An 18,047-nucleotide genomic window follows, 5' to 3' on the forward strand; every position below is an offset into this window, starting at 1 on the left:
CTGTTTTTAATGTGGACTTATACATACTTTTGGTATACTTTTGATACTTTCTGTTTGTATTGTATTGTGAACAGGGCACCCATAAAAGAGTCAAAGTACTGTCATTGGGTTCCCCTGTATAAATAAAAATAGAGGAAGAAAACTGTGTTGCCCAATGGGAGCCGACATCGCCGTAAACGTCATCACAACAGATTCGGCTTTTGATGGATAGCTGCGCATCACAGTAGCGAGCTGTGGATTTTTAAAAATTTGTACCGGAATGGCTATATGATGCTGCTGAATTGGTGATATGTTAAGAAAATAAAATTGGGGAACAAAGTACACAGAGAGCAGTGGGCGTATGCCGATGGTGGTGAAAATGGAAGTTATATGGCATGGCTATATGGCATCTTGAAAATAAGTGATTAAAGATTGCTCAAACACGCACAAATCACCCCAAATACAACTTTGAGAGGGTAAATGTTTGACTATCGTGAGCTACTTGCCTGGGAATGTCTCTGAGTTCAGATGAGTGGGATTGATATGTAGCCCCCCTTAATATATTTTTTTCCTATAAACGCCATGGTAAAAATGAATATGAACCAAACATGCCCATTCACTTTGAAGATTCATTTCTCAGCCTTGGTCGTGCTCTGAGTGAGTGACAAGTGGGTCTAACCAATCACAGTGACGCATGAACTCTCAGTGGAAGTATAGACAACTCAAATTACAGCTGATTGGACAAAATAAAGCTACTGTGTGAACAACAACTGGGATCAAATGGAAATCATGACCAAACCAAACCATGAGTTTCTGCCACATACCCCCGTCCCTGCTCTTGGTGATTGTGGTAATTGCTTGCAGTTGTGTTGTGGTGTTGCAGACCTCCTGAGGTGCAGCTCCTGGGCCGGATCAGATTCAGCCTCACACAGGGGCTCTGTGTGAGCTGTGTAGTCTGTGCTCAGAGAAGTGAGGGCCTCACACCGCTATACCTCTTCTATAGTCCCTCTGTACCCCCTTTGTACCATCTCTATATCCCCTCTATACCCCCTCTGTACCCCCTTTGTATCCCGTTTACCACCTTTGTTTTGTACCCTCTCTTTACCCCTCATATACCCCCACTATACCCTCTCAACCTCCTATGTAGCTCCCCTGTATTCCCTCCTCAGCCACCTCTGTACTTCCTCTGTACCCCTACTATACCCCCTCAGTACAGAGGAGGTACAGTGAGTACGCTTTCTGTACCCTCTTTGTACCCCCTCTGTACTGCTTTCACCCTCCTCTTTGTACCCTCTCTATACCCTCTGTATCTTCTCTATGCTCTCTCTGTACCCTCTCTATACCCTCTCTGTATCCCCTCTATACCTACTCTATACCCTCTCTGTACCCCCTTTGTGCCTCTCTGTACCCTCTCTGTGCCCTCTCTGTACCCCGTCTATACCCCTTCTGTACCCTCTCTGTACCCCCTCTGTACCCTCTCTGTACCCCCTTTATACCCCCTCTGTACCCTCTCTGTACCTCCTCTGTGCCCTCTCTGTACCCCCTTTATACCCCCTCTGTACCCTCTCTGTACCCCCTCTGTACCCTCTTTATACCCTCTCTGTGCCCTCTCTGTACCCCCTCTGTACCCCCTTTATACCCCCTCTGTACCCTCTCTGTGCCTCTCTGTGCCCTCTCTGTACCCCCTCTGTACCCCCTTTATACCCCCTCTGTACCCTCTCTGTGCCCTCTCTGTACCCCCTCTGTACCCCCCATCTGCCCCAGCTCCTTTGGCAGAGCAGTCCAGTGTAATTTTGGTGAGTATTGTGAGCGGTGAGCACTGACACTGGCGCACAGCCCTCATTCAGAGAAGCTAATGCTAATTGTAGGTTGCGTTTAAATTCATCATTGGCCTCACAGGCTCAGAAAGGGAGAGTCTTGGGCAAAGGCCGTGTAACCCGCAGATCTGGCTAACACAATGCTAGCTAATGTTTCTGGACAGCTTTAAAGTTTTTTTATGATTGCCAAACCTCCAACATGTTCTGAATTCCTCTGATTTACTGATGTTTTGCTTCACTGGTGGGTGATACAATAAAATGGTTGTATTGTTGTGCTTAGCCAGACGTAGAGGAAGTATCCCAGACTTTAAGAGCTGTTGATTCTTTTATTTTTCATTAAACTGTTGCAAGGTGTATTTTAAAGGAACTATGTACAAAATTTACATTTTAAATTTCATAAACTAAATCTATCGGTGTCTACAGATACGAGGTAAACATGTTCAAATCAAATAGCTTTTACTATTCTCCATTTTATAATGTTCTCTCATCAAAAACTCGCCTGAAGAGGTTTTAGAAGTCATCCATGCATGTTTGAGTAATTTAGCGATCTGACCCTCCTTAAACTTAGCTGTAGGATTCTGTGCAATGCTCTGTGCCTAAGCCTACGTCATCCATGCAATACCACATCGAAGTAAAAAATCATTACAAAAACACTGGACCCGAACAAAGTTGTTTGCTGTTTTGGTTCGAATCACCACCTGGATTTTGGGTATCTTGGTATTTCGGTAAACTAGATATTGCATAATGAAAGATTCTGCTCTGTCTTTTTCTGTGTGGGTGTCTTGCTCATGAGCACAACCACGGCGAGGTTTGAACCAGTTACTCGCCGGTGAACCTACTATGCCACTCTGTCACAGTTGTTTTTTCACTCAGTAAGGGAGTGTTTTTAATATGAGCGCTTCACTTTGCATTAGTCTGGCAGTCATTTCCTGGTTTTACAATCTAAACATTCAGGGTCTGAAAATCAAAAAGGCATGTGAGATATTTTCAGTCGAATTTTATGAATGGAAGCGTATATACATAGAATTGTATTATTATTATTTATGTTAGCATTCTTGGTATTTTAATAAGAAATGGTTACACTATTATTATGACTGGCTTGTACCTAGAAGTAGCCCTATGAAAAATGACCTCGCAAGTCCAGAAGCACCCGCTCCCTGCTAAACCAGCGGTGTGGGTGGTAAGGGGGGCGTTACCTTCAACAGCCCAGCTCTGAATTGGCTCTTTGGTTGCTATGATACTCGTGGTCGTAATTCTAAATATGGAACTTGGCTTCAAATTAGCCCCTATAACTGCTCTAGCCCCGATGAGCTTCATTTGACTGGAGCCGAACACTATGGGTGACGTCACACTCACTTAATCCAATTCTTTATGCAGTCTATGCTCTCATGTTTATTCATGAAAATAGTGCTTTGTAAAACATTTTAATAACAAATGCTATAAGAGCCCTATGTGTCAGTGAGAATTCAGTACAATTAGGACCGTAGAAAGTTAATTCAGCAGCACTATTACTGGTGATGTGGATTTTTTTGGAGCCAGTATTATTATTATTATTATTATTGTTATTATTATTAATAATAATAATAATAATAGTAATGATAATAATAATAATAATAATAATAATAATAATAATAATAATTATTATTATTATTATTATTATTATTATTATTATTATTATTAATAAAAATAATAATGATGATAATAATAATAATTATTATTATTATTATTAATTATTATTTTTATTATTATTATTATTATTATTATTATTATTATTATTATTATTATTATTATTATTATTATTATTATTATTATTATTATTTATTATTATCGATGTCTTATCGATGTCCAGATATAACAACATAAAAAATAGCCAGATATAACAACATAAAAATAACCACCACCTTATCAATGTTCGCTGGCGTGGTAGGGGGCTACAATACCCCTGAGAAGTGTTCCTGGGTCCCCAGGGCGCGGATTCTGGACCCTGACCTCATCAGAGACTTCCATCACGCGCATCCCGACAAGCCAGGTGGTCCACCAGGAGGTGTCCCTTAGGGGGGGGGGGGTTACTGTCATGATCCACACTGTTCCTATTCCTTGTTTTGTCTCCTGTCCTGTTCTTTCCCTCCCCCACCTGCTGGAGCCGGAGCTGGGCTGAGCCCCTGGCTCCTCCCGTGCGCACCTGCAGCTTGTCAGCGCAATTACCTCCACCTCCCGTGGATAAGAGGAGCCAGGACCAGACACTCGGTGCCAGATCATCTGCGTGTCCACGTGAATACTCTAGCTTACCTTGTCTTTTTGCAATTGTTGCTTTTTGTATCCTGCTCACTGGATTTTGTATGCCACCCTTCAGATCCCGGCTCCGCTCCAGCCCAGCCTCCCCGTCCTGGTACAGTCTTGTCCTGTCTTGTTCCCCGCACCCTACATCTCTGGACCCTACTCCGCACCCTGCTCCCTGTCTTGGCTCTGGTCGCCCTGTCTCCGTCCCTGTACTCCACGTTCCGGGACCCCGGCTCCCACTCTGCTTCCTGCCCCGGCGCTCCCCACACTGCCAGCTCCGCGACGCTGCCCGCTTCGCCCCTGGACCCTGGCCCGCATCTCGTCTCCGGTTCCCCGCCAGATCAACTCTTATTATTGAACTTGTAAATAAAGACTGTAAACCTTCCCTGAGTGCTGCATTATTTGGTCCGATTTGCCTGCAATTACGACACAAGTAAGAGTAAAAAAGTATATCAGAAAATTACTACTCAAGTAAGAGTAACTTAAGGAGCAACTGTCGGGACGTAACATCTGATTTATAATTTAAAGTGAATGTAATTTGAAAGGTAAAACATTAAATACCACACAAAATCTTGTATTTTCAAAGGACAAACACAAAAATGAGAAACTAAATCATATCTGAAGGAGCAGTGCAAGAAACACAAATGTTTAAATCATTTCATATTGTCAACATGAAACTTTTGTCACTTGTAGACTCACTCACAGTGGGAAGAGGAACCACAAGTTTGAGAGTACTGTTACCTCATAAAAAATATTACACAACTAGGAGTAAAAGTATGCTGCTAGAAAAGTACTCTGAAAAGTACAATTTCTTTAAAAAGTTACTCAAGTAAATGTAACTGAGTAAATGTAACTTTGTACTACCCACGTCTGATTATCAGCAGCAGATCAATGGAGCTCTGTGTTCGTTGGTGTAGGGCTGTGTATTCTGTGTATTAGGTTCATTTCCTGCGAGCTGAGACTCTAAACAGGAGCAGGCCACAGTGTGAACTGATGAAGGAGAAACGTCCAATGAGCTTTAAGTACTCTGATGGAGTCTGTGGAGCGTGGCGTTTGAAGGAACAGACGGGCTTTGATTGGTCGGATGTGTGGCCGCTCTGTGTTCAGTACAAAAACAAGTGTGATTACAAACACAGGAGGTGCTATGGGCTGGAGACGTGCATGGGGTCCATATGTTCAGGAGCAGGGCAGAAAGAAAGAAAATCAAATCAACTGTAATCTAAATCAAATCAACTCTAATCCAAATCAACTCTAAACAATATCAAATCAAAACCGTAGTTTGAATTGGAGAAATCCAAATGATATGAGCTATGAGCTACATGAGATAAAGATGAGACAGTGGTGTAATGTAACAAAGTACACGTCGTAAAGTACTGTACTTAAGTGAAAAGAGGAGGTGTGTTTGAGAGGAGGTGTCTACTCCACTACATTTTGAACAGGACTGATTGAAAAGTTATTTATTTATTTTTTTTAAATAATAGTTTGAAACCTTTTTATCATTATCGTTAAAAATTCAGCACAAATCTTTATCAAAATCAACCAGTTTTTGAAGCTTCCATGTGATACTTTAACTTTTGCTTAAGTATTTTTTCTCCAGTATCTGCACTTTTACTTAAGTAACAAAATGGAGTACTTCATCCACCATTGAAATGAGATCATCATATAACACGGATTTACATTATGATAAAAATATTATTATCATGTTAATTTACTTTTTGACACAAAACATTCAGCAAAAATAAAACTAAAATGTACGCTCTTTAATTTACTAGTCAAACAACAATAGAAATATTTAACAGAGACTAGACCCAGAGCAGACAGGGCTAGAGCAGGAGGATCAGGAGGACGTAACTTTCGCTCGTGCCTCATGACGCGCTAAAAAGCTTGTCTGTAGATGTATAATGAAAATCCTGATAGGAAATCGCCACAGAAATCTATTTGATGTAATAACGAGTTTATTATATCTGTGATAGATCTGCTCTTGTCTCCGCAATGATGTATCACGTATAACACATCAGACACGTCGCCCAAAAGTAGAGCCACAAGCGAGTGAAAATGAGCCAAAACAAAAGTCTGTGGAGAGCTTTTTAACAAAGGAGAAAAGGCTAACTGAGGAGCCAGAAGAGGAGACTCCTCCAAGAAAAAGGAAGATAAATTTAAGAGACAACACCAGGAGTGGGTTTGTCGCCACAGGTGATTCTCACGTGCAGAGTCCGCTCTGTGTAATATGTGGGAAAAGCAAATGAGGCAATGAAACCTTCAAAACTGCTTTGGCACATGGAGACTAAGTACCTGGGATTAAAAGATAAGCCTTTAGAGTTTTTTTAAAGAAACTGTGGAGCAGACTAGACATAATCACACTGCGGGTGTCATTGTCTCTCATCACTCCTCGATGGGTCCACCTCATCCCAAAGACACAAGTGCATGGCTCCCTCTGATGCAGCGGTTTGGTGAGTTATATTTTTTATGCACTTAATTTTTTTTGCCATATTTATCTGCCACGTGTAGAAGGCTTGTCCGTGAAAATAAAACCTACATTATTCCGTTGCATTATTATTATAATTATATACTATGTTATCTTCATTTTAGATGTCAAAAAGTATTTGCGGCTCCCAGTGTTTTATTTTCCGTGGAAAATGGGTCCAAATGGGTCTTTGCGTGTTAAAGGTTGCCGACCCTGTAGCCTGATGGAAATTAGGTGATGGGTGTGTGTTAAAATGTTAAAAAATAATAAATAGCATAAATGCAATAAGTTCATTATTGAAATACATAAGGTTCAAAATTTAAATAATTTCAGTGTCTACCACACTGAATTTATTTAATTATTTAATTAAAAAAGGTCATGTCTTTGTAAAAAGGTATATATGTAATTTGTTGTGAGTTCATGCATTTTATTGGTTTTATTCTTTGAACACAGTGATGTATATATATATATATATATATATATATATATATTTTTTTTTTTTTTTTCAATAAACAAGGGTTCGGTGAATGTGCATATGAAACCGGTGGGGTTCAGTACCTCCAATAAGGTTAAGAACCACTGCTTTAGACGACGTTCCCTCTGATGCCGACTGTACCTGTTCAAACTTTAACTCTCACCGTTGAACTAAGGCAGGACTCATCTGTCCATGCAACACAGACAGATCCAGTTTATTCAGGGCCCAAAGCAGGAGAGGGACCCTCACAAGACTGAGCATTTATCACACAGAACATGGAACGTGGGCCTGCGGTTTGATCCCAGTTGTGTTAAACCTTGTAACACCGAATGTAAAAATCTGGCTGATTCACACCTGAAAGTTCGTACCAAAGCCTGAACTTAAACCTTACAAAGTGTTCTGTTATTTTCATTAGTTCCCCGGACGTTTGGTTTCACACTACCTCCCGCAAATCCAAACTATCGGACTTTCCGTGGCACCACCTCTACTATCGTCATGACAACAGGAGCGTGCCTTGTGAACACAGAGCATAGAGGAGCTGCAAAGATTTTTTCGTAGTTTTGAGAAGCCAGACTTGATAGATAGATTTGGGCCTGACAGTGATTAGCTTAAAATACAGTTTGACAGAAAAAAAAGACCAATCAGAGTGTTAGGATGTCAAGAGATATCTAACATTTCATTGATTTAGCGCAATTTTGTATAATATAGGACACAGTGATTGGTCTAATCCCTCATTCATCCATGATTGGTGTTGCGAAGGTTACAGAGGTAATCATCTGGACACTGTTTTTGACATCAAGACAAAAACAGCTTCCTTCACCTCTCTTTCACACCAGCCTCTCTGCTTAAAATATGCACCTCTCTGTCTTGAAATATGTGGTTTGTGGATTTAAGATGAAGGTGAACAGCCGACTGCAAACCGCAATGTGAGTGTCTTCTGTGTTGATACAGTCTTAATGACACAGTGTTGAAAATCCTCACCAAATCCCCACCATCATGTAATAACCTCTCTTCATACGTGTGCGCGGTGTGTGCTAACATTTTGTATGCGGTTTCTGACCCAAATGCAAGTGTTGATGTGTTGTATTTGTGCAAAGTCTAGAGTTATAGACAGGGATCTCTTTTTCCACACAGACGCGGCAGCAGGGCCCATGCAGAGCTGGAGGTGCCAACGCAAAACACTCTAGAGTGAGAGGTAAAATGAAATATGACACTGAAATTATTACTGCTTTAAAGATGCATTATGTAACTTTCCTGTTGGAGGATTGGCCTTCTGCTTGTCTCCATGGAGATGATTTGCCTGCAATGTTCCACAATATGACATCAAACTTATCTATTTTCATGGAGAGAAGCACATGATACCACCAGGCCAAGTCAATGGTCAGATCTGCGGAGAGGCGACGTCACTCAATCAAATTGCATGTTTACAAAGGTGTCCATATAATGAGAGACAACGTTATGACAGTGTAACATTGGCCCGTACAGTCCTGATGAGTGTGGCGGCTGAGGGTTTGTGGTGGGACCATGAATGCAGTGGTGCCAGCTGAGGAGGTCCTGTGAGGAGGTCCTGTGAGGAGGTCCTGTGAGGAGGTCCTGAGAGGTCCTGTGAGGAGGTCCTGTGAGGAGGTCCTGTGAGGAGGTCCTGTGAGGAGGTCCTGAGAGGTCCTGTGAGGAGGTCCTGTGAGGAGGTCCTGTGAGGAGGTCCTGAAAGGAGGTCCTGTGAGGAGGTCCTGTGAGGAGGTCCTGTGAGGAGGTCCTGTGAGAAGGTCTTGTGAGGAGGTCCTGAGAGGTCCTGTGAGGAGGTCCTGTGAGGAGGTCTTGTGAGGAGGTCCTGTGAGGAGGTCCTGTGAGAAGGTCTTGTGAGGAGGTCCTGAGAGGTCCTGTGAGGAGGTCCTGTGAGGAGGTCTTGTGAGGAGGTCCTGTGAGGAGGTCCTGTTAGGAGGTCTTATGAGGAGGTCCTGTAGACCAGCTCTGATCCTCTGGACTCTACTCTGCTCATCAATAGTCCCATATATGTTATGTCATCAGTCATGATGCATCACTATGTTGCATAAGAGGGCTGCAGTTTGGAAGGAAAACTCACTTACTTTAACTTTGGTTGGAATAATTTCCAGCTTGTCATATTAATTTTCAGCTGCAGTTGCAATTTAAGAAATATCTAAAATAACGATTCAGGAGTTTTCCATCTCTTTATTTACAACAAGCCACCTTGAGATTCCCAATCTCACCTGATCTCTGAAAACTAAGGGGTTGGACCTGAGTAGTACTTGGATGGGAGACCTGTGGGAATACCAGACATTGTGTGCTTAGGCAAGACACTTCACTCATTTTTCCTAGTATGAAATAATCTGGCACAGATTGGCAGCCTCTCTCCTGTCAGTCTGCCCCAGGGCAGCTGTGGCCACAACCAATTGTTGAATGACTAAATAATGCACTGTAAAGCTCTTGTGTTTCTTGATGCTGTATTATGTGCTGTATAAATCCATTGTGTTATTTTTGTGCATATTTTTGTTAGATGTGACTCTGTACTGTGACTCTGCTAAACTATTATGATTGACTACATTTAATAAATGAGCTTTGTCATTATCTTTTTGTGATCCAATTTGATTAATTTCTTATAAAGTTCTATAATATAATATTATTATAATAATGTGTCTCATTCTTCATTTTCATTGTCATTAATTGTTTCCCTGTATGACTAAGTCCACTATGCAAGAAAATGTCACCAAGCACCTCCAGCTATCCACTAGTTCTATTCTGACCATTAGCATCAGCAGCTACTTAAATTACATAGCAATTACTGGCTGTTACGCTATAGCTTTTTTCCACTCATTTCACAGTAACTTTTTGAATGCCCTCTACTCCCTCCACTTTTTGCCATATTAGCTCCACTCACTATTGTGCTTTGTGCGCCTTGTGGTTGGACATTTTTTTCTAGATATAATATTCATTTTACCTTCCATAAATCCCACATGCCAGCGTTGGTCCAGTTACACATGTATTACCGTGACGTCAAATCTTTCCCTCCGTCTGTTCCAGTTTATGTCAAATCCACTCCCACCCAGAGTGCTCCAGTTTTTCCATTTTGGCTTTGATCGTCTGTAGTTAACTTCTTAAAATGTAAGTCTTCATAAATATGTATTATTCCCCACATCCAATGCAATTCATTCCACCAAAGCTGCCTGCTGTTACCTGATAGAGAGTATTAGAGCGAGCCTGGACAGAGCGGTCTGTGCAGGAAAGATCTTCGATACAGTAAACCACTCTGTCCTCCTGTCCAAGCGGTCTCAATAACATCTTGCCTTTAATGCATTTCATTGAGTAAAATTGCATCTCTCCGATCAGGTGCAGTGAGTAAGAATAAACAATTTAATGTTCTCTTTGCAGACCTGCACACAGGCGTCCCACAAGGCATAATTCCCTTGGGGGCCCCCTGTTGTTCAGCAGTGCTATCAATGACCTCCTAAACATCATCATGTACTCAGATAGGTTTTTCATTTCCGCACATGAAAGGGATGTACAGCAAGTGGCCACCAAGTTATCCTCTGCTGTGGATTTGTAATTGGCTCCAATATTCATGTCTGACACTAAACATTAATAAAAGAGTTGGACCAAAGTTTTCAAAAAAGCTTATATAAAAGTATGATACTCAACAGTTCCAAAAAGATCTTTGGTTTTGCAGTCGGTCTTTTCTTTTCAAACAGTGGAATCAGATCCACACAGTCTGAAACTGTCTGTAGATCTTAATAATTTCACTAGAAACATTTGAGATGATCAAGTGTGTCAACATCAGTTAATATGAAGTACAGAATACACACTATGTGACATGATTTGGGGCGACAGTAGCTCAGTTGGTAGAGTGGTCAGACCCACTGATCCGTAGGTTGGCGGTGCGATTCTAGCTCACACAGATGAATGCTGCCGTTGTGTCCTTGGGCAAGACCCTTAACCCACCTTGCCCTCAGTGTCTGCGTACACTGGTGAGTGAATGTGTGAGTTGTTCCTTGTTGTAAAGCGCTTTGAGTGCCTTGAAGGTAGAAAAGCACTATAGAAAAATGTGACTATTTACCACTTCCTCTATTTGGATTTGATGTTAGTACATTATCCACTGTCAGCTGTGGGAACGAACCATTGAAAAAAACAAAAACTTGATATTTAAGCAACTTGACCAGTATGCTAATATAAACTCACAGGTGTAATGAATGATTTGATGACAGAAAAGCTATGGAGCCATGAGTTATGGATTTTTGTCTGTGACATAATAATCCTGGGAAAATTGAAACACAGTGCTTTCTGAGGCTCAGAGGGAGACTGACTTGTAAACAGGAGCAATGAAACAAATGTAAATTAAGCTAAATACAACTCCAGGTGTGTTTTTTCATGAGGAAACCGTGTTATATCATGGTTAAAATATCAAAATTGTCCATTTTGCCTCATATATGTTCTTTAACATTGCCGCTCTTTAGATCTCAGCTCACTCCCACCCTTCTGGTGCTCTGGTAGTCATCAAAAAACTTTATTTGTATTTTTTAGGCTGCCCTTCTCACATCTGGCAAAGGGACTACTGATGAAAGCTACATGTTAAATGAAGTCAATTTTAAGTACAAGTACTGCTGCCAAAATTACACTGAAGTATCAAGTACACATGAGTACTATAAGGTCCTAGTTACATTTTGACACGATTGTAGTAATAAATTAGATCAGTGTTTTTAACTAAATGAAACAGTTTAAAGTTGGATTAAGTAGTTTTAAACCACAATCCACATTCTCTGAGTTGTGTCAGAGCAGGTGATGCAGTGCTGTGATGTGAGTGTGTGCGTTTAGACGGGAGCAGAGACATGAGGGAGCAGTGCGCTGGGACGATGTGTACTCGTGGTGTAACTCTTATGATTTCAAATGTTACTAATTACAATTACATACTCAATTACAAGTACATGTTTAAAAATCTCCTTTAAAAAGTACAATTACACAAAATGTACAATGTGTGTATTTGTAATCAGTTACTTTCCACTCGTGCCAGCTCCCCACAGATCTCTCGTGCTCTGAGCCCATTTGAGACCCCGAGTGGCTGATGTTTTTCCAGGCTGCTGTGGGGGAGTCCTGGGGCCCTCCTCCTCCTCCTTCTCCTCCGCCTATTCTCTCTCTCCTCCTTCTCACTCTCTCTCCTCACTATGCCCCCTGCGCTCTCTCGCTCTCTCTCTCTTTCCTCTCCATGCCCCCTCCCGCTCCTCCTCCTCCTCTTTCTCACTCTCTCTCTCCTCTTTGCCCCCTCCTCCTGGATACTACACGCTGCGCTCTAACTTCAGCTCAGTCAGAGGAACTTTAACTTTTGAGCCTCTCCATCCGCCACACACTCACACAGAGGCGTACGCTAACACACACTCGCTACCACACACACACACACACGCTACCACGCATACACACGCTACCACGGACATACACTGCACATGCACTAACAGCAACCGCTAACATGGACCACTACTGTTTGACTCTGCTCTGGATGTGCAGCCTCTTATTAGGTGAGTGAGTGCATGTTTATGAATGAAAACTGCAGGTGAATGACTTTTACTAAGTTATAACACAAAAGTTTTGGTTCTCAGATTAGTTTATCACTTTATATTTGGCATCACTTTTTAAAAACTGCGCCTTCTACATTATGCAAAATTAACTTGTGAACTTTACGCCATGTTATAATGCCATTACCTCCTCAAAAACATACCCAAATTGTGTTTTTTTTCATTCACATGTTTGAGTAACAATTTATTATTAGTCTCACAATGCTCTGTTCCACCTTATGATGTCATGAAGTGGTAGTTTTCAAATTAACACCTACGTTTTACCTTTAGTTCAACAGAGATGGGCAATTCCAGCGCTGGAATTATCCAAATGATTCAAGTGAAAGTGTATGGAGTTTAAAAGTACTTCCTGTATCACCGCGTGACATCACAAGGTGCAATAGAGTGTTTTCTGTGTTAAAAATGTTTTTTGGTTTTAGGTTTGTTTTTGATGAGGAAACAACATTATTACATAGATCAGGAGACAGCGTAATGTGGGCCCTCTAGTAAAACATGAAAAAAGTGTTTGTTAAGACTCATTTAGGCCAAGTATCTGTGTTATTAGGTCAGAGTTATTCATTAAGCCTGAATCATTCTTAATAAACGATTTGTTCATTATGAATTAAGTCTTTGTTCATATATTTTACTGAAGTTGTTCAAAGTGTAGTTATCATAAAGTGTTACCCTATATATATATATTTTTTTACTTTTAACCAAATGTTGAAATTACAGTACTCGACCATTGACTTTTACTGTTACAAGTATGTGGAAATTAAAATGTACTCCTCGGATTAGATTTAATGCAGTATCCTTTTTACTTGTACTAGTGGAGGTTGAAGTAGCGGTACTTGGTGAATGACTTACTTGTACTCATGTGAAACCTCTTAATGAAATTGTAAGTCTCTGATTCATGCAATATATTTTTACTTGTACTTGAATATATTGAAGTAACAGCGCGTAGTGAATGAGTAGTACTTTTACTCAGGTATAATTAGAATGTACAACTTTTAATTGAAATTACGTATTAATAGAACGTTGAAGGTACAGCTCTCGACAAATGGGTTTTACTAAGTTATAAGTAGTAGTTATAGTAGTATGTGGAAAGTTTGAATGAAAATGTACTTCTCAGATTAGATTTAATGCAGTATATTTTTGAATTAGCAGTACTTGGTGAATGACTACTTTCACTCGATTACAATTATCATGTGAAACTATCAAATGAAATTATACCTTTCAGTGTATTTTTTCTTGTACCCGAGTATGTTGAAGAAACAGTACTCGGGTAATGGTGATACTTTTACTCAAGTACAATTAAAATGTACAACTTTTAACTGAAACTGATAAAATGCTGAAGTTGCAGTACTCGGCAAATGGCTTTTAATACGTTACAAATAGTAGTAGTATGTGGAAATTTGAAATGAAAGGGTACTTCTCAGATTAGTTTTAATGCAGTACATCTTTTTACTTGTACTCGAGTATGTTGAAGTAGCTATTTGTGATTGAATGAATTTTTTGTACTCAATTTTTACAAATACTATGTGAAACCTTTCAATTAAATTCTTCTTAGAGTACTGTATAGCATATCTTTAGTTGTACTTGAATAATATTATTTTGAAGTAACAGGTTACTCTTCCAACTGTCAGTAAGTATCAGTCTGGAAATACCAAAACATCATTGTATATTTGTTCCTGTCCATTATTGCACTGTGTATATCTGATCAGTAGACTATATATCACTTATATATCAGATATTGGGTCTTTTTAACAACTATAGAATAATCACTTGGATGACTACTTTGCACATCTACTCGAGTAATATTATTTAAAAGTAACAGTACTCTCCTCCTCTCCTTATGGCGTCTCCTCAGTCGTGGGTAGAACACAGTTACATTTACTTGAGTAACAATTTAAAGAACTTGTACTTTTCTTGCTGCATACTGTTACTCCTTCTTGAACAATATTTTTAACAAAGTAACAGTACTCTTACTTGAGTAAAAGTTCTGGTTCCTCTTCCCACTGCGAGTAAGTCTACACGTGAGTAAAGTTTTATTTGGACGATATGAAATTAATTGAACATTTGTGTTTCTTGCAGCTCCTTCAGATATGATTTAGTTTGTGTCATTTTTGTGTATATTCTTTGAAAATACCAAATATAGTGCATTATTTTAAGTTACACATTAACTTCAAATTAGAAATCAGATGTTATTGATCAGTTACTCTTTAAGTTATTCTCATTAGTTACTCCTAAATACTTTTTGACTCTTACTTCAGTAATTTCCCAGAGCACTACTTTGTACTTCTACTTGAGTAATGTTATTTTGAAGTAGCGTTCCTCTTACTTGAGTACAGTTTCTGGCTGCTCTACCCTCTGTGCCTGTGCCTGTGGATGGGACTTGCTTCTTGGATGTTAATAATGGCACTTTAATAGCTGGTCTGAACTGGAAACTTGATGTCAGACTGCGGTGCACTTAAAAATGCACTGTCTCATTCAGAGGGATTCACTGGAGAATTCAGACAGAGAGCTTACAACGCACATTTGCACAAGTTAAGTCACTTTAAAGGTCCTGTGCACAATTTACTTGTACTTGAGCAAAATGTATCTTCCCCCGGTACAGAGATATTGTATAAGCAGCTCTTAAAGTCAAAATAAGTCTACTGTGCACTGTCTGCATCTATTTAGAAAGTGTTTGTCTGTTAATCAGGACACCCACACTGGGGTTTTAGGGTTGTGAAAAGAGCTTTTAAACTCATTGTGGTGAATAATTAGGATGCTCTGAATGCATTAGGTAAGTGAGGAATAACTTTGGACCACTGCAAACTGTTTTCACATTTTTAACACAGTAAAAATCTGTCACTGACTTTAATTTGACTTTAAAAGAGTAATAAATGGATGACTTTCTCAAATCAAACTTTTCAATTGTAATTATATTTTTCCTGTGTGAGCTAAACGTTTGCATAGTAGGTTTATTACTTATGGAGTATTAGAGTTATGTATGCATAAAGGAATAAACTGGATACGCCAGGACTTAACTAAACCAGGTCTAACCAGGACTAAACCAAGACTAAACCAGGACTAAACCAGATCTAAACCAGGTCTAAACTAGGACTAAACCAGGACTAAATCAGATTTAAACCAGGACTAATCCAGAAATAAACCTGATCTAAACCAGGGCTAGACCAACACTAAACCAGGAATAAACAAGGTCTAAACCAGGTCTTAACTAGGTTTAAACCAGGGCTAAACCAGCTCTGAATCAGCAATAAACCAGAACTAAATGTCAGACTAAAATATGCTGGTTAGTAGGGCTGCGACGATAAATTAGAATAATCGTCTGTTTAGAGTTTTAATGATTGTTTTCATTAAAGCTGCTCTATGTAACTTTTTTTGGTGGAGGGTCTACCACCTGCTGGTATCCATGGAGATTGTGTTGCTTATCTGTATCCGCAGACATATGCAGGTCATAAAAGGCCAAGTTACAGGTCAGATCTGTGGAGAGGCGACCACTCTCTTTAGAATACTAACCATATTCTACTTTATTGGCAGAAGTGGGTAGCCCTCAGTTACATTTACTTGAGCAACTTGTTAAAGTAATTATACTTTTCAGAGTATTTTTCTTGCAGCATCCTTTTACTCCTACTTGAATAATATTATTAATATTAATATTTTTTTTAAGTAACAGTACTCTTACTTGAGTAAAAGCTTGAGTTACTTCCCACTGTGAGTAAACCTACAAATGACAAAAGCTTTATGTTGACAATATGAAATGATTCTTTCACCACTTTTGTTCATTTAATGTTTTGTCCTTGAACTTCAATTTATAAATCAGATTACATCCAGAGAGTTATCCTTTAAGTTACTTTTACCTAAGTACTAGTTTCCCAAATAGTTTTTTAATCTTACTTGAGAATTTCTTTGAACCACTACTTTGTACTTCTATGAGTAATATTATTTTGAATTAACTTTACTCTTACTCTTACAATTTTGGCTACACTTTCACCTCAGTTTATTTGGTTAAATGTTTGACTAGTCCCCTTCTACTTTCCGCCCTACTGGTTCTTTTATTGGTTGTGCTCGTACAGAGTTGTAGCAGAGGGACAGAGGTAACACAGTGAGAGTTTTATGAATGGACTTCTTCTGCAGTGACATCACTCCCTGACCTCTGACCCCGTGTCTTGTTTAATGACAGGAGCAAGATAAATATCAGGAGCTGTGATGAGAGATGAGAATATTAGAGCTATGAATCAGAAGGACATTAGTGACAGTGCCGGAACTTTGAAGCAGACCTATTATGCAAAAATGAGTCTTTCACCATGTTATAGCTTCTTCTCATGTACTCTATCGAAGTTGTATTTGTTCTCCAATTAAATTTTCTTAATCAGTGATACATGTAGGATTCAGAGTTGCATAGTCATTTTGGTACAAATAAAAAAAAAATAGGCTACTCGCTAATGCCATGTGCAGATATCCGTAGGAGGGGCCGACAGCTGTACAGCTCTTTGTTGTGATGATGTTTACAATGTCAGTTCCCACTGGGCATTGCAGCTTTCTCTTTTATTAAGTCACTTTAGATCAATATTGCAATTTAAAATATCCAAATTATAACATAATGATCCACGGGGGTCATACATTATAACTATACAACAGACACAAGCACAGTATGTCTGCTTTAAAGGAGAGTTTTAGGAGCTTTTACCATGTCATTTAGAGTGATTCATGCACATTTCAGTGATCTTTACTCTCCACCAAATAAAGATAAACCAAAATAAGATGCTATTGTTCTGAAAATGTCCGTTTTACCCTGTCCCCCATTAAACAAAAAAAATAATCGGAAAAGTTTTTGCAATGTTCTTTTGACACTGCAAAATCTCACATGAGTGGGTAGGAGTTAGTTATATAACATATTTTATAACATTGGGTAGAGCTCTTATTTCACTTTCATTGGATATAAAGCCCTATTGCGTAACTTTTTACCCTACCCTCAAAAATAACAAAATAATTATATTAACGGTAATAAAGCATTTTTCTGTATTTCTTGCACTGAAAAAACAGAAAAACAAGCTTGTGGTTCATTACAGTAAACCTGATAATCCTGCACAGTATGGCATAAAACATATCTATCTCCATGGAGATTGTTCCTTAGTATGGTTTAAATTTTTTTTAATTTTTCACAGTATTATACAGCTGATTTCACCACCTCCAGAGAGTTGTTGCTTTAAATCCATGTATTTCCACTCAGAATCTCTGGCTCCTGATTTTCCTCCCTCTGGTTGTGCTTATGCACACACACACGCACACACACACCCCCACCCCCACACACGCGCACCCCCCCCCCCCCCCACACACACACATACACACGCACACGCAAACACACACACACATACATACACACACATGTTTTTTGAAATGAAAGTTGATCCTATCTGTTCTTATTAAAGTTCAGAGCCACTGGAAAAATGTTGAAACGTGGCCAGTTCTGT

At 39.5% G+C, this 18,047-nt stretch overlaps 1 protein-coding gene across 1 annotated transcript in view; it reads left to right on the top strand.

Annotated features, from left to right (window-relative positions):
* Positions 1 to 12,372: 12,372 nt before the first annotated feature.
* itga11a (integrin, alpha 11a) overlaps positions 12,373 to 18,047 on the top strand; it is a 110,892-nt gene continuing 105,217 nt past the window's right edge. The window contains exon 1 of the mRNA XM_033988910.2: positions 12,373 to 12,534. Within this exon, the coding sequence (XP_033844801.2) occupies positions 12,486 to 12,534 (49 nt within the window). The 5' untranslated portion in view covers positions 12,373 to 12,485. The remainder of the gene's footprint in view (positions 12,535 to 18,047) is intronic.

Source organism: Periophthalmus magnuspinnatus, chromosome 3 (genome assembly GCF_009829125.3).
Source record: "Periophthalmus magnuspinnatus isolate fPerMag1 chromosome 3, fPerMag1.2.pri, whole genome shotgun sequence".
NCBI classification, from domain to species: domain Eukaryota; kingdom Metazoa; phylum Chordata; class Actinopteri; order Gobiiformes; family Gobiidae; genus Periophthalmus; species Periophthalmus magnuspinnatus.